Genomic DNA, 19,369 nt, shown 5'->3' with positions numbered 1-19,369 from the left:
TTTTTATTTCTCTCTTGCGGTTAGAAATATCAGGAATTTTTTTTCTTTTTTTTCAACATCAGACTAAAAGAATCGTAATGAAGGAATCTGAAAATTAAGGTGTTTTTTAACGATGCGATTCCGATACCTCCCAAAATACACGATTCTTACGATTAACGATTCCGATTCCGATTAATCGTCCCACCACTAGTCTTAACGTCTATATATGCATTTTCGCAATGAATGGGGAAAATTGTTGAAAAATATATCAAGATAATATTTTTATAAAACGTTATTAAAATGACCTATTATGTTATACATAAAAAAAACAAACAATATCTCCAAGCTTATACAAAGCTTATAACTCCTTCAATGTTATGTTTAGACTTGTGGGAGAAGTTATAAATTTTGTTTGAAGCATCTAACACTCACAGACACACTAATTATCTGACACACAGATGCACTCTAACTGATCTAACACACACACACTCAGACATTTTCTGACTGATCTAATACACATAAATATTATATTAGTTGCTATATTTATAATGGAGGAGTGCTTCACAATGGTGGCAAAGCGTATATGTTGATCTGACAAATTTATGGAACTGATGGTCACCACGGTCTATTCATTCTATACTTTTCAAACTGATATGGTTTGTTTGCATATTTTTTAATGGAACAAGCACAAAAGATGATTATCGTAAAAACAGGCGATGCCTATTAATCTTAGTCTTGAAAAGACCAAGATTGTAAATAGAAGGAAAACAGTAAGCAGGAAGAGAGTTCCACAATCTTACAGTTCTTGGAAAGAAGCTACTGGAATAGGATGCTGTATTGCAATGAATTATTAAAACAGTGAATTGATGGAGATCACTAGATCAATGAGTTAAACGAGCTGGAAAAAAGGAAGCAGGAAATAGATCAGAGAATTCTCAAGAACACATGCTGTAATAGTATTTATAGAAAGGTCTGAGACTAGCAACATGTCTGTGAGAGAGAGGTTTTTTTTTTTTTTTTTTTTTTTTTTTTTTTTTTTACAAAGGCATCACCACATTATCAAGGCCCAGAGGCCACTCAAGGATAAGGGTTAAAGAGTGTACAGTAGAAGTTGGTCAATATAGTAATCATTAGTAATGAAAATTTGGTAAATTTAATAACTTATATGGAACGGCTCATCAAGAACTTATTTACCTTAGACTTGAACACAACCATATTGTAGTCAGCCGGAAAGCAGGAAAACGGAAGACAATTCCACAGGCGTGCAGTTCTAAGAAAGAAGCTTTGTTCATGGAATCTATGTTTAGGTTTAGGCACAGATAAAGAGTGGGGGAAATTATTGATAGTGTTTACAGCTAGACGAGTGTTTCTTGTGAAAGTTTGGCGAGGGGGGACCATAGATTGAAGCTCAGTTGAACACTTTCCATGAAAATAACGATACATCAGAGACAAACTCGCAACATCTCTTCTGTGAGATAGAGGTTGTAAGGAGGAGAAAAGGACATCTCCTACGAGGCTACGAAGTCTATTTTGAACTCTATCAAGGCAGGACAAGTCCTTTCTAGCAGCTCCTGCCCAGATGTGGCAACAGTATTCCATCCTTGGACGTACCTGGCTCTTATATAGATAGAGAATAGCATCAGCAGTGAGATATTTACTGGATCGATAGAAAGATCCCACCATTTTTCCAGCGGCCTTGGCAACAGATTTGATATACGTGTTCCATTTAAGATCAGGAGTAATGGTCAAGCCCAGAAGCTTGTCAAAACTTGAGGCCTCCTGAAGACGAGAGCTATTCATTTCAATTGATGACAAATGTGGATTAAAATGTTGATGATGTAAAGAGAGAAGCTTGGTTTTAGATGCATTAAAAGTAACCAGCCACTCCTTTCCCCATTGTACTACATGCTCAAGATCAGAGGAGAGAGAATTGGAGAGTACTTGCTCGTTTACTGTCTTAGATGTGGTACCATAAATGGTAGTGTCGTCAGCATAAATGTCTACAAATGATGTAAGGATATGATTTGGAAGATCATTAATGTAGATCAGGAAAAGAGTTGGGCCCAGGATGGATCCCTGAGGGACACCGGCATTAATACTGTGAGCTTCTGATTTTTGCCCCTCAACTACTACTCTTATGAACCTATCAGAAAGAAATGATTTAATAATTGAGAAGACTTTTCCAGCTATACCATAGCTAGCGATCTTATGAAGTAAACCTTTATGCCATACCCTATCAAAGGCTTTAGATATGTCAACAGCAATTGCCCTAGAAAGATTGCCACCGTCGAGAGATTTGCTAATCCTATGCGATATAACTGTAAGGACATCTGCTGTAGATCTAGCAGAACGGAAACCATATTGAGTGTCACTAAGAAGGTTATTTTTGTTGAGATGTTTGATTACTTCTGTATTTAACACAGATTCTAGCAACTTACTCATGACGCACAGGAGACTTATTGGCCTGTACTGAGAGGGGGATGAGCGATCACCTGAATTCTTAAATACAGGGCATACTGATGAGATTTTCCAGGGAGATGGGAAACTATTCTCCTTAAGACAACGTTTAAACAGTTTTGTAAGTATGGGCGCTAGTTCAGGTTGAAGTTTTTTGAGTACTATAATTGGAATACCATCAGGGTTGCAGTGAAGAAGAAAAGTTGGGGTCAATCAAATTACAAATACATTTCTACAATTTATCAAGAACTTTCAAATGGGACAGATTCACCAGCCCAAATATTGCGACAGGGAATGTGAAAAAGTTTTACGATCAAGAGAACCAATTTTATGAGAAACAGAAAGAACAATGGATTTAATATATGGACTACAAGAAAGATTTGTAGAGAATGAAAGACCCAGAAGTTTTGAATAGATTTCTTTGAAAGAAGCGCTATCCATAAGAATCTCGAAGAAAAGATATATGCCTGCGATTGAAAGACAATAGCTGAGTGTTAATTATTATTAGACGAAACACTTCATTTCTTACTCCAATCCATAACTAAACCAAGATCAACTTCTAGATCAACTGCATATTTCGACTGATATGAGGAAGATGGGCGAGAAGCAATACCAAATTAGAATTAAGGGTGGTTTCATCAGCATAAATGTTAACTTTCTTAATAATATTCTCTGGAAGGTCATTATGTAGAGAAGAAACAGAGTTAGACTTTGAATAGAGCTATGAAGAACACTAGCATTGATAGGAAAAAAAATGAAGGTACACCATTCAGAGTTACTCACAAGCATTGATCAGAAAAAAAAAAAAAGATTTAATAATGCCAAGAACTTTACCATCAATACCATAACCTCAAAGTTTATGTAGAAGACCAGAATGCCACACTTTGTTGAATGCTTTAAAAACGTTGAGCGTAATGACTCTACTCTCTTCAGAATTATTCATAAACCGACAAATCCATTCAGTTATGAGAGTTGAAATGAAAACTATGCAAGCCATACTGAACATTACTAAAGAGGCCCAGACTTTCCTGAAAAATAAACAAGCTTGTCATTGACTAACATCTAAAAAACTTTGCTAATAATAGAGAGAAGACTAACAGAATGATATTTAGTTGGGTCAGATCAATCACCAGCATTTTAAAAGGTAGAGAAGGAAGAGGACTCCTTTCAACAAGAAAGAAAACCAAACTGAGATGCACAGAGATTGAATTATTTCGAGAGGATAGAAAGTTCAGGTTGAGAACAACAGGAATCAAATCAGTGATAATTACAGAATCAAGAAATTGATCAGTAGGGCTAGGACAACAGCATATTCTTTTCATTGTTTTGACTCTCTAGTGTGTATCCGTTGATATCTTTTTATAAAGGGTGATGTGGGTCTCAGTTGATTAACTGTGTTGGATATATACTCGAGAGTCAAAACAATAAGAATATTCTGTTGTCATAGCCCCACTGATCAGTTTTCGAAGGAAAATCCAGAAAAAACATATCAGAATCATCAAAAAAAGACTTGTCAACAAAAATATGAGCAAAAAGAGCAGCCTTATCGTTTGAAGATAAAATGACCTGAAGATCATTAAAAAGAGGAGGAATAGCAGACTTTTATCACTCTTTATAATACTATTCTAGATTCTTCAAAAGTCAGGAGAGGCAACCTTGGGTGAGATAGAAATCCTTAGAGAATAACTAGACATGGTTTCAGAGATTGCTCGCTCTTCTATAGGACTGCCTAGAAATACCTTGATTAAAGAAATGATTACGATGGGCAATGGCAGAAGCACAGATGAAAACCAGGGAGGAGAATGAGATTTGGTTTGAAACTAACGATGAGGAATGAAGGTGTCAATTCCCCCCCCCAAAAAAAATCAGTCAGTAACCTCCTTAGCAGCAGCATTCGGAAACATATCAAAAATAGAACCTCATGGAATGTCACAAAGAAAGCTGCAAAGCCCATCCCAATCAACCTTCCTGTAATTAAACGGCTTCCAATGGAAGGAACGATCAGTTAAAGACTTGACACAAAAAACAATCTCAACATCAGCAACAGCATGATCAGTTATTTCCATGGCAGATGCTCGTATGAACTCCAATCTCTGGTCCCCCCTCGCCAATCTTTCACGAAAAACACCCGTCTAGCTGAATCCACTGTGAAAAATTTCCCCCACTCTATATCTGTGCCTAAATCAAAACGCGGATTCCATGAACAAAGCTTCTTTCTTAGAACTGCACGCCTGTGGAACTCTGTTCCGTCTGCCTGCTTCCCTCCGGACTACAACTTGGATGTCTTCAAGTACAATGTTAACAAATTCCTAATGAACCGCCCCCTTAAGTAAACACTTCAGCAAATCTCCTCACTAACCTAATGTACTTGCAATAACCCTTATCCCTGAGTGGCTTCCGGGCCTTGATAAGTGGTGATCACTATGTAAAAAAAAAAAAAAAAAAAAAAAAGAACTTTATATTGGTAGCCAGGAAACTTGCCGAAACATGTTAATCTTTTTTTTTTTTCAAATGTTGATGGATCTATTATTACATCTCTTTCTAGTATTTGTATTTCTTCCATCTTACAAAGTGACTCAAAGGATAGTTTGTAAACATTACAAGCTATCATTAATGCAACCATAGATTTGCCATGCTCATTTTTTTTTATATTGTTAAATGTGACAGACATTTTTTGTGTGGATCATTTAAATGTGACAGACATTTTTTGTGTGGATCATTTATTGTATACAATTCTGAACAACTTGTGTAAAATCAGGTGGTAAATTGAAAATGAAATAAATAAAAAAAAATGTTGAACAGTTTGAGGTGGACAATGTGTGACATAATTCTATTCTTATTTTACTGTTTCTAGGCAAGAACTTCAGCTCGTAACGGATCAGTTGCAGAAGATGAACAGTGTGTATGCGAGACAAGAGGAGCAAATGTGGCAGATGCAAGAGAAGCACAAACAAGACGAGGAAGAATTAAGAAGGCAACTCTCTGATATGCTGGCCAATGCCAATCAGAAACGTCTAATCGCAGAAAAGGAAATTGCTAAAGCTAAAGCTAGGATGGACAAGGAAACTGCTCTCTGTGAGTAGAAGACTTTTTTTTTTTTTTTCATTTTTCTTTTTTTTTGTTTTCATTATTTGCCATTTTTCCTTTTTTCTTATCCCTTTTTTTATTCTTTTTCCTTGTTTCTTTTTCTTTTCTTTTTTCCAATTCTCTTTTTTTATTTCTTTCTATTTCCTCTTTTTCTCTTTCTTTTTTCTTTCCCTTCCCCTTTTCTTTCCCTTTCTTTTCCCTTTCTTTTTCCTTCCCCCTTTTTCCTCTTCTCTTTTTTCCTTTTCAGTGTTTTTTTTTTCCATTGATCATGCACCTCCATGTCATAGTGTACACACACACACACACACACACACACATATATATATATATATATATATATCTCATTATTTTTTATTTTTTTATTTTTATTTTTTTTCAGTCAAGAAAACCATGGACAAAGAACTTTGTGAATCAAAGGAAAAGATGCAATCACCAGCTCAGTCGAGCATTTCAGATTTGGAAAAGATAAAGAAGCAGCTGGAAGAAGAATTAATCCGGAAGTCAGCCTTGCATGAAGCCAAGAAATCATTGGAGTTGAAGGTGCATGAGATGCAGAAGTTATGCCACAAAGCAAAACTTGAGGTTGGGGAACATGAGAAAAAAGTTATGCTGTTCAAAAAAGAGCACGAGAGGCTGAAGGAGCAAAAGAAACAGGAAATATCGGCCATGTGTGAGGAGATTAAGAATCTTAAAAAACAGAAAGAAGACTTGCAGATGTGCCTCGATGAAAAGAAGGATTTGCGGAAAGTCGCACAGGATAAGCCGGCCCCATTACGTGGATCCTGCAGTGAAGAGACCGTGTGTTATGAGGCTCAGCGGTCGCCATCCTTCATGGAGATCAAAGATTTGAAAGGAGATCGTTTTAGACGAGGCAGTGATGGTGATCTACCATCGTTATCAAATCGGATCACAATGTCAACAACTTCTCTTATGTCTGAAAGTCTTGTCGAGGAACCACATGATTACAGCCCGGCTGTATCTGAGAGTCCCCGCAAGTCATCTATTCGTTCAGAATCAATCAAAGATGTAGGAAGTAAGAAAGATGGAGATGCAAGTTCCAAATGTGGATCATCTGCTTTGGCACCTGAAAATGGTCCTTTGAAATGTATGAATAGAAATTCTGAATCTGTTGAGAAGGGTGGTTCTAAAAAATCTGGCCAGGAACTTTCTCTGGTGCTGGTTGGTGAAGATGAGTGTGACAACATGATGTTGGCAGAAGACCAGATGAGTAACTATTCACAAGATTCCTTAGACAGAATGGAAGATGTTGAACCAGATACAGAAGCTGCAAGGTAAGTTTTGTGTGTGTGTTTGAAATATATATGTAAAAAAAAAAATTGATGAAACAAAAATTGAATAAATTAAAATATTTATTAATCCATCAAAAGTCAAACAAGAAATTATAATAAAAATCATTGGTGCTTGTGCACTTTGGCCACAGCGCTATTTTTAAATAGTTTTTCCAGGTTAAATTCAAGCTTCACAATATTTTTGTCTTTTTTTTTTTTTTTTAATTGTTTGGTGGAACCACAGAATAGTTACAAAACACCCTCCCCTTCCCATGTTAAGAATGGCTTTCAAAATAACGTTATTATTTCAGCATGGTGGCAAAAGTGCGCAAGTACCAAATTAATAATCCATGGACTTTTCAAATGTGTTTAAAATAGAAAAGATATTTATATTTGCAATTTTAATTTACTAGTGACACACCCTCTTAAAACTACATAATTGCCTAAAAAAAAAAAAAAAAAAAAAAAAAAAAAAGATTCTTCCCCCCTCACTCACCTGTATGGATGATAAAAAGAGGAACTCATCATTTTGGAAAATGATGTGAAATTGATTACAGATTAAACAAATTGCGGGAGTACCTCAGGGGTCTATCCTTGGACCTCTATTATTCCTGATATTCATAAATGACCTCCCTGATAAAATTGTTTCAGAGATAGGTATATTTGCCGATGACACCACTCTCTATAACAGATATGAGGGGAAAACAAATGAACACATATCCAAGGAAATGGCAGAAACACTAGAGGATGACCTCCAATCTGTAGTGGAATGGGGGACAAAAATGGATGGTCACATTCAATGCTGCTAAGACTAAGCTTGTTTCCTTCAATAACTACAAGAAACCTTCTCTACCACCAATAGCAATGGCCAAGAACACATTGCCTGAAAGTACTTCTTTTAAACTCTTCGGCCTAACGTTTACAGGGAATATGAACTGGAATAGATACATTGAGAGCATTGCCAAGGCTGCTGCAAGGAAGGTTGGCTCCCTCTACCGTGCTAGAAAACTACTTATGCCTGACAGTATCCTGTACCTCTATAAGGCCACCATTCGCCCATGTATGGAGTACTGTCATCACATCTGGGCTGGTGCATCTTCTGCTTGTCTCTCACTCCTGGACAGGGTTCAAAAGAGAGTCGCCAACCTGATAGGTCCTGAACTGTCATCTAGGCTTCAGCCTCTGTCCCATCGACGAGATGTTGCATCCCTCTGCCTGTTCTACAAATACTTTAATGGTGAATGCTCTGACGAACTGCAAACACTTGTACCTCCCCGACGTAACTACCCCCGACAAGCTAGTAAGTCTCATCCCTTTACAGTAGAGATCCCTAGGTGCAAGAAAGCCTTTTACTCCAATAGTTTGTTCCTTAGAACTGCAGGTTTTTGGAACTCCCTTCCGGGATTCTGCTTTCCCAACTGTACTGATATGCAGAAGTTCAAGTGTAATTAAGTCCCTGATAGTAGCCCCCTGCTTTAAAGTTGCACTGTGCCTTGTTTGGGGTGGAAATTGAATTAAAAAAAAAAAAAAATAAATAAAATTAGAATGTCAGTTTAGTGATGTAACTGATTAGGTACTAAATAAAATTCAGTTTTAAGGGACACTCTTCTGGAGGTTGAAGGTTCAATCCTCTGTGCAGATGATACTAAGAACACAATTGTGAATTAAAACTTCTACCCAGTCATGGATGATGAAATGCGAGCATGCTATCTCTGCAGATTAAATAAAGGGTTCCGTTTGAATTTCTCTGCAGATTCCCAACTTCTACAAAAAGATGTTGTGCAGAATAACAATTAAGATGAGAACAGTATTTCGGCTATTGTCATTACGTTTCTGATTTTTTTTTAGATGAGGATTGGTTATTCATATTATTTGGATTCTTCGGACTCCTGTTCTCATCTTAAATGTTATTTTAATTAAGGTCCATTGTCAGCACTTGAGGTTCAGCATGTCATCCATTGAGCTGATTCCTGGTAAATAGAATCACCTCAATCATAGGTGAAAATGATACTCGAGATGAGAACAGTAGTCCAAAGAATCCAAATAATACAAATAACCAATCCTCATCTAAAAAAAAAAATCAGAAACATTATGAGAACAATAACCGAAATTATTCAAAGAAAACACAATAACAACTTCAGTTAAAATAAGAAAAAAATGAGATCTGTAAGAAAATACAATAATAAAATTGAGAAGTTCGATACGTTTAAATCTTAACTAGATTTAATTAAAAGAAAAAAAAACAAAAAACAGAACATTCATTACAATCTAATATTTTAAACAAAATTTCAATCTTGGAACATGTACAACAACAAACCTGAAGAAAATGAGTTGATGCCATTTTGACTGAATTCCACATCCGTCATACATGACAGATGTGGAATTCAAGAAAGATGACTGACCTATACCCACATTTTACTTTTGTTAAGGCATGTCCTTATATAAAATAAAAACTTAGCCATATCAGATAAAGGTACCTTAAAACAGAACTTTGCTGTTCATTTTTAATATTGCAAAAGTATTAATATCATGAACTTTCAAAAGAAAACTGATATCTATATTAAGCATCAGTTCTTGTCCAGAACCTCCTCCCCTATAAGATAAAAATAATGAAAAATGATGTATATACTCATGAGGAAACAAAAATATATTAAATAAAAAAATTACGTAAATTGATTGTATTTTATCAAGAAAATCATTTTGAAGTGATTAATGGAAATTCATAGGCATTACAACAAATCTCATAAGGTTGAATTATTGAGTTCTTTTCCTTTTGATGCTTTTTTAATCTAAAATTTTTTTTATTTTTTTAGATTGTTTTCAAAACGGTGCATAAGTTTTTATTTTAATTCTATTTTTGGCAGTGTTGTTTCAAGTGGTCCAAATCCTTCCAATCCAGGTTCAAGGCATTTAGAAACAAAAAGAACTCAAAAGTCTGCTTCTCCTTGCCGACAGTCGGGTAAAGACACATTTTTTTTAAGCATGTTTATATCAACAAATTTTATCAATATCTATTCTGATGAGAGGCATATAAGTGACTATGTCCAGCTGATCACTATTGAAAATGGTGTAACTAATAACAATGAAAGACGAATGAAACACGAAATGTTGGGAGAAGGGGAATAGAGGGAGTACGTTTTGGAGTAGAGGCAAGTAAATAAAATATTTGTTAATGAAGTAGAATTAAGATTGATATGCCTTTCTTTGAATTATTTTTGCAATTTATTTTCCTTCGGCCTCTTTTTTTTTTTTTTTTTTCTTGCCTTTAAATTTTCCCTCCATTTTCTAACATTTCGAACTAATAAAGAGTAAACAGAATTTGGATGCATATCTATCAGGATTAGTAAATATTTTGAAAATATACAGGGTAGTCGCTAGAAAAATGAGAAATTTGTCAAATATTTATTATTCATTCACTTGATGTCCTACCTGGTACAATAATTATATATATATCTATCTCGAGGCATTCATGAATTCATTGTTGCTCATTATTTTTTATGTTGCCCGGTTGTTCAGACCGTCAACATATGTTTCTAGCTGTTGTCCTCTGCTTCTTCTACCAATGATCTTTCCTATTATTCTTTGCTGGTTGTCGGAGAGTAGTTTGATGTCGATCAGCTGACACCTGTCTATCATGGTAATTCTTACCAAGTGAGGTGTTCTGACTTAGAACCCTATTCACACTGTTTCTTAAATAGTTTGATATATTGCCATAGCTTCTTTGCAGTTGTACAGACAGTAGCTTGCAGTTTCTTTCCATCCGAGCAGTGCCCATACTGGATGATTGTTCTAACTATTATACCCAGAGGTATCTTCTGCTCAGTACAACGAAATACGAAACCATGAACAGAATTATTTCTGTTTGCTTCCGTAATCCATCAGTCACCTGCTTTCCATGACGTCACGTTAAACTGATCGGGAAGCTAAGTGGGTTCTCGATCTTGCTCAAAGGTCTCCCACAGACTAGGAAAGGAGGTGTCTTACTTTATTTATTTATTTATTTATTTATTTATTATTACAAAAGTGATAAAAAGTTGCTACGTCTGTCCATAATATCAGTATCAAAATTGAAGTAAATAAGCCATATAGAATAAAATTTAAACAACCTAAAATTAAATTAAATTTTAATTCTAAATTTTAATTTAATTTTTGCTTTGACTTCCTTACTATTTAAAAAAAGAAAATCTATCTTTTTAGAAACATTTTCATGAAATAAATTTATGTACTTACACTTTGCTCGGACGATAACATCGTAAAAGGGAACTAACTCTTTTCTGTAAAGGCAGAGTTGCCTGCTCTGTTTTAACTCTGAGATAAGTTATTTCATCTTCATGAGATGACATACGACAGCAGCCATCTTGACAGAGAGTAGCGGCAGAAATTGACATACCAATGTGGATCGTTTTGAACCAAGATTAAATTATAAGAAATAGACTTAAAAAGTACTTTTCTTATTTTAAAAATACAGAATTCATAATGACTAATTCATAGCACATTTAATGAGAAAACAAAAATACAGACAAATCAATCTTTATGTACATACTTGTCACAGAACCAGGATGCCATATTCCGAAAATCACGTAAATCGATCAATTTTTTTTAACTAAGAAAATCAGATTTTATGAAAAAAAGCAAGACATGGTCTGGGATCCGCCATTTTGTTTTAAAATTCAAAGCGACAACTCAGTTCGGTTATTCAAAATAAAACTTTTTAATCGCTAAAAATCAAATTTTTATTTTTCTTAGTTAAAAAGACACAATGAAAGATCGATTGATCAATTTACGCGATTTTTGGAATATGGCATCTTCGTTTTTTGAAGAGTACGCACATCACAAAGATTAATCAGTATTTTTGACTTGTAAATAAGTGCAATTCTAAATAAGCATCTAAATTATTTTTTTTAAACATCGACTTTGTAAATCTTATTGGTTGATTTTTAGTCCAGACATTGAGTACCTCTGATTTATTTGATATGTTTTTAGTTCTTGTAAATCTTGAGTTAAAAAAATTTTATTCTGCATTTCAGGCATTCCTGTTGCTAAACATTCTCCATCACCAGTAAGGAAGCTGAAAGAGCAAAATTCTTCCAAATCCAATCTGGCATCTTCTAAAAATAAAGATGTCGACCCTGAAATTATTCAGTATAATAAGACCAAAACAGAACCACCTAGCAAAAACATAAGTTCTATGATGGGGCATGTTAATAATAAATGCCAGATTCAGAATAATGGCCCGCAGAACATAAATTCTTCCCAGAGTAATTCCAACATGACTGATATAAAGAAAATTGTTCCAGATTCAAGTCCACAATCCAGATTAGAAACTGATTCAAATTCTAAGAAATCGTCAAAAGTTATATCAAGTAATAACAATCCTGTTATGTCTTCGCAAAATGCACAATGTCACAACTTGGCTAAAGCCCACGAAGGGCAAAATAAAGATAGAGTAGATGGAAAGCCAAGACAAGCTGAGTTGACTCCCAGCAGAACTACGAACGCTCAGTATGATTCTAAGAATTTGTCAAGTTCTTCATTGGTCAATAATCAAACCAAATCAAATCTTGACCAAAAACAGTTGGCCAAAAAATCCGGTACTGATCCACCAAATCCGAGTGCTATTAAAGAACGCATGCCTTCTGGCGTGACATGTAAGCAAGCTGAACTTGCGAAAAACTCAGATGGAGATCAAAATTCTCAAAGGAATGGCCAGAATTTTGAACAGTTGCAGGTGAATTCTAAACCAAAGGCAACAACGCCAAGGATAGAAACTTCCGAAATTAGTTGCCCACATTCTAAAATCCAAGATTCAAATCCCGGACACTGTTCTTCGCCTGCTTCCGATAGCAACCAGAAAGTTCTTAAAGATAAGACAAATAAATCCGCTCCTCTTTCTCATAATGACTCAAAACCTTCAGCTGCGAAATTGGATCAAAGGCATGGGACAAAAAATCAGGCATGTGATAATCCTTCCAAGCTGAATCAGAGTGTCTCAAATCAAAGACAAGTTGTGTCTGGTCAGAAACCTTTGCAGAAAGATGCTAAGAAAAGCCTGATGGTGAATGGAAAATCAGCTAACCAAATTCCCAGTCAAAAATTTTTTAAATCTGAACCAAATGCACCATTAAATCGGTATTGTGAGACTGAAACCTCTTGTAATAGTTCAGATTTGAGTGGTTCTCAACAGATATTGAATCAACAAGGTGTGGTTAATTTTCTGGAGGATTCTATCAAAGGCGGTAAACGAACATCCACACCGAAAGACCATCTTTGCAGTGGCAGAGATAAATCCAGTTCTGGATGTTTCTATGAAATTCCAGATTCAATTGAAAACAAGAAAGAATTCTCTGTGGTTACTCGAGATACTTATCGCTCGACAAAGCCGGGTCAGATTGCTCCAAAATCCATATCTAAGAATTACACCAGTGAGAATTTGACGGAGACAAGTGAGAGTTCTGATTCTGAGATCAGAAAAATTACTGGCACGAATTTGTCTGAAAGCTCGCAGATGAGGAGGATGGGAAAGCAAGGACTTGAAAAACAGGCTGAATTATCAAGCAATATCACTGTTAGCCAGACTGGCAACATGGTCTCCAAAGGTGATCCACAGAAGATATCACGAGTTGGTCAGCATTCATATGCTCGTCCTGACATTCTGCGACTCACAAACGGTAATATAAATGGTGTGTCATCTTCTGAAGATGGTCACGGGAAAAATGTTTCAGCTCTGACTAATAACGGAAGTGCTATGAAAAAGCATAGCGAGAATTGCAATATGGCCGAAGAAAAGAAAGTTTCACCATTTACTTATATTGTAAAAGTCAACCAAGAGGAGACAAATGTTTTCTACAACGTTGAAGCAACCGACTACACGGTATCGACGATAAGAAAACATTACGCAAAAAATAATCCTGTGAATGGTCTGGAAAAAAGTTTAGGAAGCAAACCTCAAAACAATTCATCTACCATAAAGGGTCCAGTTCAATCCCAAAAAGATAACTGTGGTATGAAAGAGGATAGTACCTGTATGGCTGATGTCCAAAAAATTGCTGGGGATAATAACGGCAACAGAATGACCAACTCCAGTGCTTCTCAACCACGTACTAAATCATCATTATCATCGCAATCGCTCTCATCCGTATCATCATCATTAGTGTCATCATTATCATCATCATCATCACCACCAGGGCAATGTCAGCAACCTGATGACATTCCAGATTCGGGATTAGAGGGAACATTGGCGGCAAACATTCCAAGTACTGAGAGTCCCCAAAAGCGTGATGCATGGCATGAAAAAGAGACTACCACCCTGCTTCGGTCGTTACCATGCAAGCCATGCAGCAAGCAAGAGGACACACCAAAATCTGAAAGTGATGCAGACGATTTTTCAAACCTAAATCAAGATCAAAACTTGGTGCCAGACGTGTGTAAGAATTTGCCAGCTCGCAAAAATATCCAAAGACCTCAAACTTTACCCTTATCTCTTGGTGGTCCCGAGTTTACCACTCAGCAGGTGTGCAGTGTTTCAGGTAACCCCAGAAGTAAAGATGATAAACAATATAAAACCACAAACGGCGCTTCATCCCGAGTTCCCAAGTCGTCAAGTAAAGACTATCCACACGAAACAAACATAAATAATGATGAACTATCACATAAACGATTCAACTTACCAACAGAGCTTGTTAACCACAACTTCGGATTATGTTTTACTCAACAACGAACGCAGAAACAGTCAAAAGTATTAACCCGATGTCTGAGTGATTCAGCGATCAGCTCTGACCTGACCGATATCGACTCCTCAAATATGTCTCCACAGCCGAGTCATCTACCATGTTGGTTTAGCATGCAGCATGTCAATTATTCTTGCTTCAGTAAGATCAGTGACACAAATGATTGTAGAGGGGTCTATCATGTGCCTACAGGATCCCAGAAGAATATGCCATCATCATGTGCCCAGTTGTCTTTGAAATCATGTCATGGGTTCAAATCTTCACACGAGTACGTGGAATCTCTCTTAAAGTTAAAACCGTTTTCTTCTAATCGTAGTCTTTCAATGGATGACCTGAACCAGTGGATAATCGAAAAGGATAAATCCGTATCTTCCGTGAAGAATTTAGGAAATGACATTTTGGATTATCCTGATCATCTTGATATGTGTCTGAATGACCGGCAGAGTGAGGTTTTGGAATCAGATGAGCCCAGTAACAGTTTTCCTCATCAGCATACTTATCGCTCTGTTCCAGGTAGATTAGCAAGGAAAAGATATACAGCCGATACGAAAGATAAAGGCAGCAATGATGACTACCAATTTCAAGAGGGGGATTCCAAACATGACCCAACATCTTACCAAGACAGTTCTTCTCCGTCTTCAGCATCACCCTACATGGTACGCTGCAAGAATGACGGGAGCCTCTTGAATCTTTCTCAAGAAGAGTTTAACAATTTAGAACAGAATCTTCCCTCGGATATTTCTTCCTTGGTTTCTAGCTTTGATGGATGCTACTTAGGTCATGGTCAGTCGTCGCCAGACAAGGAAGTCTATGATGTAAGAGGGGATAAGTCAAAAGGTATTGGTTTTTCATCAGACGATGCAGCCGTTGGTTCAAAGTCGAGGCGAGCCAGGCTTCCATTGCGTTTGACTCGTTCTAGACAATCTTCTTCTGGTGAGCATTTAGAAGCAAATAATATTGAGGACAGAGTCTTGCGTAATCTCAGGCGTTCCAAAGCTGCTGGCCAGAGGCAGTGGACTTCAACAGCCGAAAGTGATGAGACGTTATATGAGTATTTTAATATGCCCACTTATCCACCTGAAGAACATGGTAGGGAATGTCGGTCTGAATCGGATACTGACACTTCTGATTTTCAGGGACCTCCTGAACATTTCCGGCGACCAAGAAACAAGAATAGACTTCAACTGTACCATTCGTCTAAGTCGGAATCTATTACAGATTTGCCTGGGGATTATCCGACCTCTGCTAGTAGTTATCGGAGTGAATCTCCGAGTATTTCATCAGAGTTGCCAAGCGATTTGATTCCTGATGAAGAATCGTTGAAATACATTTCCATCGGGATTCAAGCTTCGCAGACAGAATGTGCAACACAAACAGAAGACGTTGCCAACTCGTCTTCTGATTCCACAATCCCTAAGCATAATAATATCTTAAAAGATTCTGTAGCTTCAAATATGCTTCCATTTCCATTTAATATCCCGTATTTGATGGCTGAAGCCTCAGCAGGCACGTTTCACACGTTGCCTGCCTTGATGGTCGAGACGACAAATCTGCTAAAAAACCTGAGTAAGCAATTGACTGTCGAACCAAGCACAACTAAATCGAGCCCAGATAGTATAAGCGAAAAATCTAATCAGAAATGCAGTGTAACCACTCAGACGGATCTTGGCCAGAGACAGGCAGAAATTTTACCGCAGACTCCTTTGGCACACTTATCAGGTCGGAGTGGGTCATCATATTCCAGCCCTGCAAGCAGCATTCAGTATTCTGCTAGTTACCAGTTTGACCCTGGTAATTCTTTTTATACATCTCCTCGACCACCCCCAGATATCAACATTCCCCCAAACAGTTTTCACCCGGGCATGACCATTAACCACGATTTAATACATGGACAAAATTACATGCACCCACATTTCGCCCCAAACCCTGGATCTAGTAACACCTACCCTTTCCCATATCATTCACAACCGCTGGAGATGCATGGTAGCTTACCAAATCGACGGGACATGCATTTGCCAGTAGGAACTGAAACGGGGACCTTGAAATCTAATTCTTCTATGGGAGATTTTTGGAAAGGAGATATGTGCGATTCTTTTACTTATATCCCGCAGCATCAAACTTTGCCAAAAGATGAAATGCCGAGTCCAAGTCAAAGGCAGTATCCTAGTTTCAGACCCCCGACGCGAATGAGTCCACAAGATCAAGCTTCACATTTACACGCTAGTCAGATTCTTACCCCACCTGACGCTAATACAGGTCCATACCAGAATTCTCTACCACAACATAGCTTTGATGAAGCCTCAGACAGGTTTAACCGACAGTTCAAATTTAACCAAACTTCACCCTTACCTGCGTGGAATTATGACAAATATTACCATAGCATGAAATACCAGAGTACAAACTCTGGGAAAAAGACGTGGAATGACTTGATTAATTATTCTGAGTATAATCTGGACTCAACAGCGCGAGATGTCCGCTTTCATCCTGATTGGAGAATGGCTAGAGGTGATAACTATGCATTCGAACAGCAAACTACACCACACAACCTACAAAATCATGACATTTCTGCCTCTGCACCCGATCGATTTCAGAATGGTACGTTTGATGCACATACACCAAAGCCACGGTTCCGTTCTATGACAATGGATGGTAGCACTTGTTATCAATCGAGACCTCACAATTTGTACAGTCCTATGTTCCAGGGAAGCAGAACTTTACCTCATCCGGGATTCACATCTCATGGACCAAATGGAGACAATTTGGTTTCTCCGCGGGAATATGGTCCCACTAATAACTATGCTAGTACCCCAAGAACACAGCAACACCCCAGATCCAAGTCAGCAGGTGTTGATGCTGGTTCATTCCCAAGTGGAGACAACCAGCCAGGTTTGGATGAAGATTTTAACAATTCTCTTAAGAAATCTGGCTTGACCGATGAGTATCTGCAATTGTTGAAAAAGTCAGCCAGATCTTTGCCCAAAACAGAGAGGTCAGAAATGGCTGCATCCAACAGGCATATTCGCGATCCAAAGACCCATAAAATTCTTGAGGAAGCTGCCAAGCTATTAGACAATAATTCTAGTCATACACAAGTTCCCTCAGAGACTAATGAAACAAGGTCATATCCAGAGTTGGTCAATGAGGTCAAATTTTGTGGTAGTGAGCGTCCTGAAGGAAACCTGAACAGTGTCAGTAGTGTTGACCAAAGCAAGGACAATGATCTTACTTATGTGCAAAAGATATACGAAGAATATTCCCAAATGATTGCTTCTGATGGCAAACCTGCTGCAGATACCCCCAAAAATTCTACGATTCGCCATAAGACTAAATCACAAAAACGGCAGGCATTACATAAGCAGTTTAAAGAATGGGAAAAGGAACAGTTGGAAGTTATAGACAGGGTCAATCTGAAATATTTACCGGTCAGCTTTACAGTAAAATACCTTGAAAAAAAGCTCAATCATTGCATTGAACACACAGACCTTCTGCTCGATTCTTTAGATGATGAAGATCCAACGTCATCAGCCGTCTCAAAAAATAGTACGACAATGGAAGATGTCTTTGAGAGTTGCTCAGCCACAAACACAAGACTTTCCAATCTGTCGATGGACTATCTCCGGTTACCTGAGCAACAGGATAACAACCGTCAGAGGACGCGCTCTCTTTCAAATAGCTCTTTGCACGATGTAAGTGTTGGTACTGGGTCCGAACTAAGCCCTGATGCATTGCTGCAGTTACACTCCTCCATACCAAACCTGTTGACCGATGATGCCGCCACAGATCGGGATGTCAGTTGGACAGATGAAATGGGGTACTTACACCGTGATGCTGACTGTCCCATCGACACACTCACCTATACAAAGTCCTCGCTGGCCTCTTCTATGACAGACCTGTCATCCCAGGATAATTCAGATCAAACAATATCGGAAAGCCAGGATTTATCGTCTCAAGGTTCACTCGGAAAAGATGCTATGAGTATGTTGGAGGAAGTGTCACGATTCAGAAAGTTTTATTCAGCTGAAATTGAAAAAATCCGGGATGGTCTTACAGAAATCGATGTAAGAGTGTCCGCGCATCAAAGGTAAATGAGTTTCTCAAGTGTATGAATGTATGTGTGTATATGTTTCTCACCACTATGTGACTTACACTTTTTTTTTTCTGGTACTTACTACTAGTGGCTCGTGGGACCTGTAGAAATTTAATAACGGTATCTTTCATATATAATACATTACTGCTAGACATTCTGTGAACATTCAGTTGAATCGAGACCCCACAATATTATTGTTGCCCTTTTTGTTAAAACTGTAAAAGTATCTAAGTAATCTGGTTAATGTAGCGTCACCAATATTCTTATAGGAATTTGTAACATATTTCCATGAATGGAAACCCCACAATATCAGTATACCATCTTTAGACAGAACAGATATTCTAGCCAGAAGATTTTAGTTTCATGAACGGCCAAAAAGTGACCTCATTTTCTTTATTTAAAAATTTTTTTCTTTTTACGTTGTTTTCAGTGATTTGGTGATCCTATTTATTAAAAATGAGGATTAAATTAGCGTCTCTATATAGTAATTTAATACTCGTAGTATGTTATCACCTTCTATCCTCCTTTTTAATAAGTAGGATCTCCCAATCGAATAATTTATAATCTGGAAACTGTGACACACATAAGTATGTTAAAGGTACTAGGGCATTAATATATACATTTATTTCAATCAAAACTGCAAGAACATAAATTAATGGTAAAAAAAAAAAAAATAAGTGGCATCCATTTCTCTATAAAAATATATATATATATATATATATACATATGGATTGGTTTTGTTT

General features: G+C 37.2%; 1 protein-coding gene across 7 annotated transcripts in view; it reads left to right on the top strand.

The window, feature by feature from the left end:
• The window catches only part of LOC145277684 (uncharacterized), a 377,033-nt gene that overhangs the window by 347,965 nt on the left and 9,699 nt on the right, over positions 1–19,369 (top strand). For all 7 annotated transcript variants that reach the window (XM_080129364.1, XM_080129369.1, XM_080129366.1 and 4 more), the window contains 4 exons: positions 5,291–5,511; positions 5,903–6,815; positions 9,677–9,771; positions 11,840–18,620. In XM_080129364.1, the coding sequence (XP_079985490.1) occupies positions 5,291–5,511; positions 5,903–6,815; positions 9,677–9,771; positions 11,840–18,620 (8,010 nt within the window). The remainder of the gene's footprint in view (positions 1–5,290; positions 5,512–5,902; positions 6,816–9,676; positions 9,772–11,839; positions 18,621–19,369) is intronic.

Source organism: Euprymna scolopes, chromosome 6 (assembly GCF_053919585.1).
Source record: "Euprymna scolopes isolate OS-2025 chromosome 6, ASM5391958v1, whole genome shotgun sequence".
In the NCBI taxonomy this organism is placed as follows: Eukaryota; Metazoa; Mollusca; class Cephalopoda; order Sepiida; family Sepiolidae; genus Euprymna; species Euprymna scolopes.
Note: the sequence above shows the minus strand (reverse complement) of the source record. Positions and strands in the feature narration are given on the sequence as shown.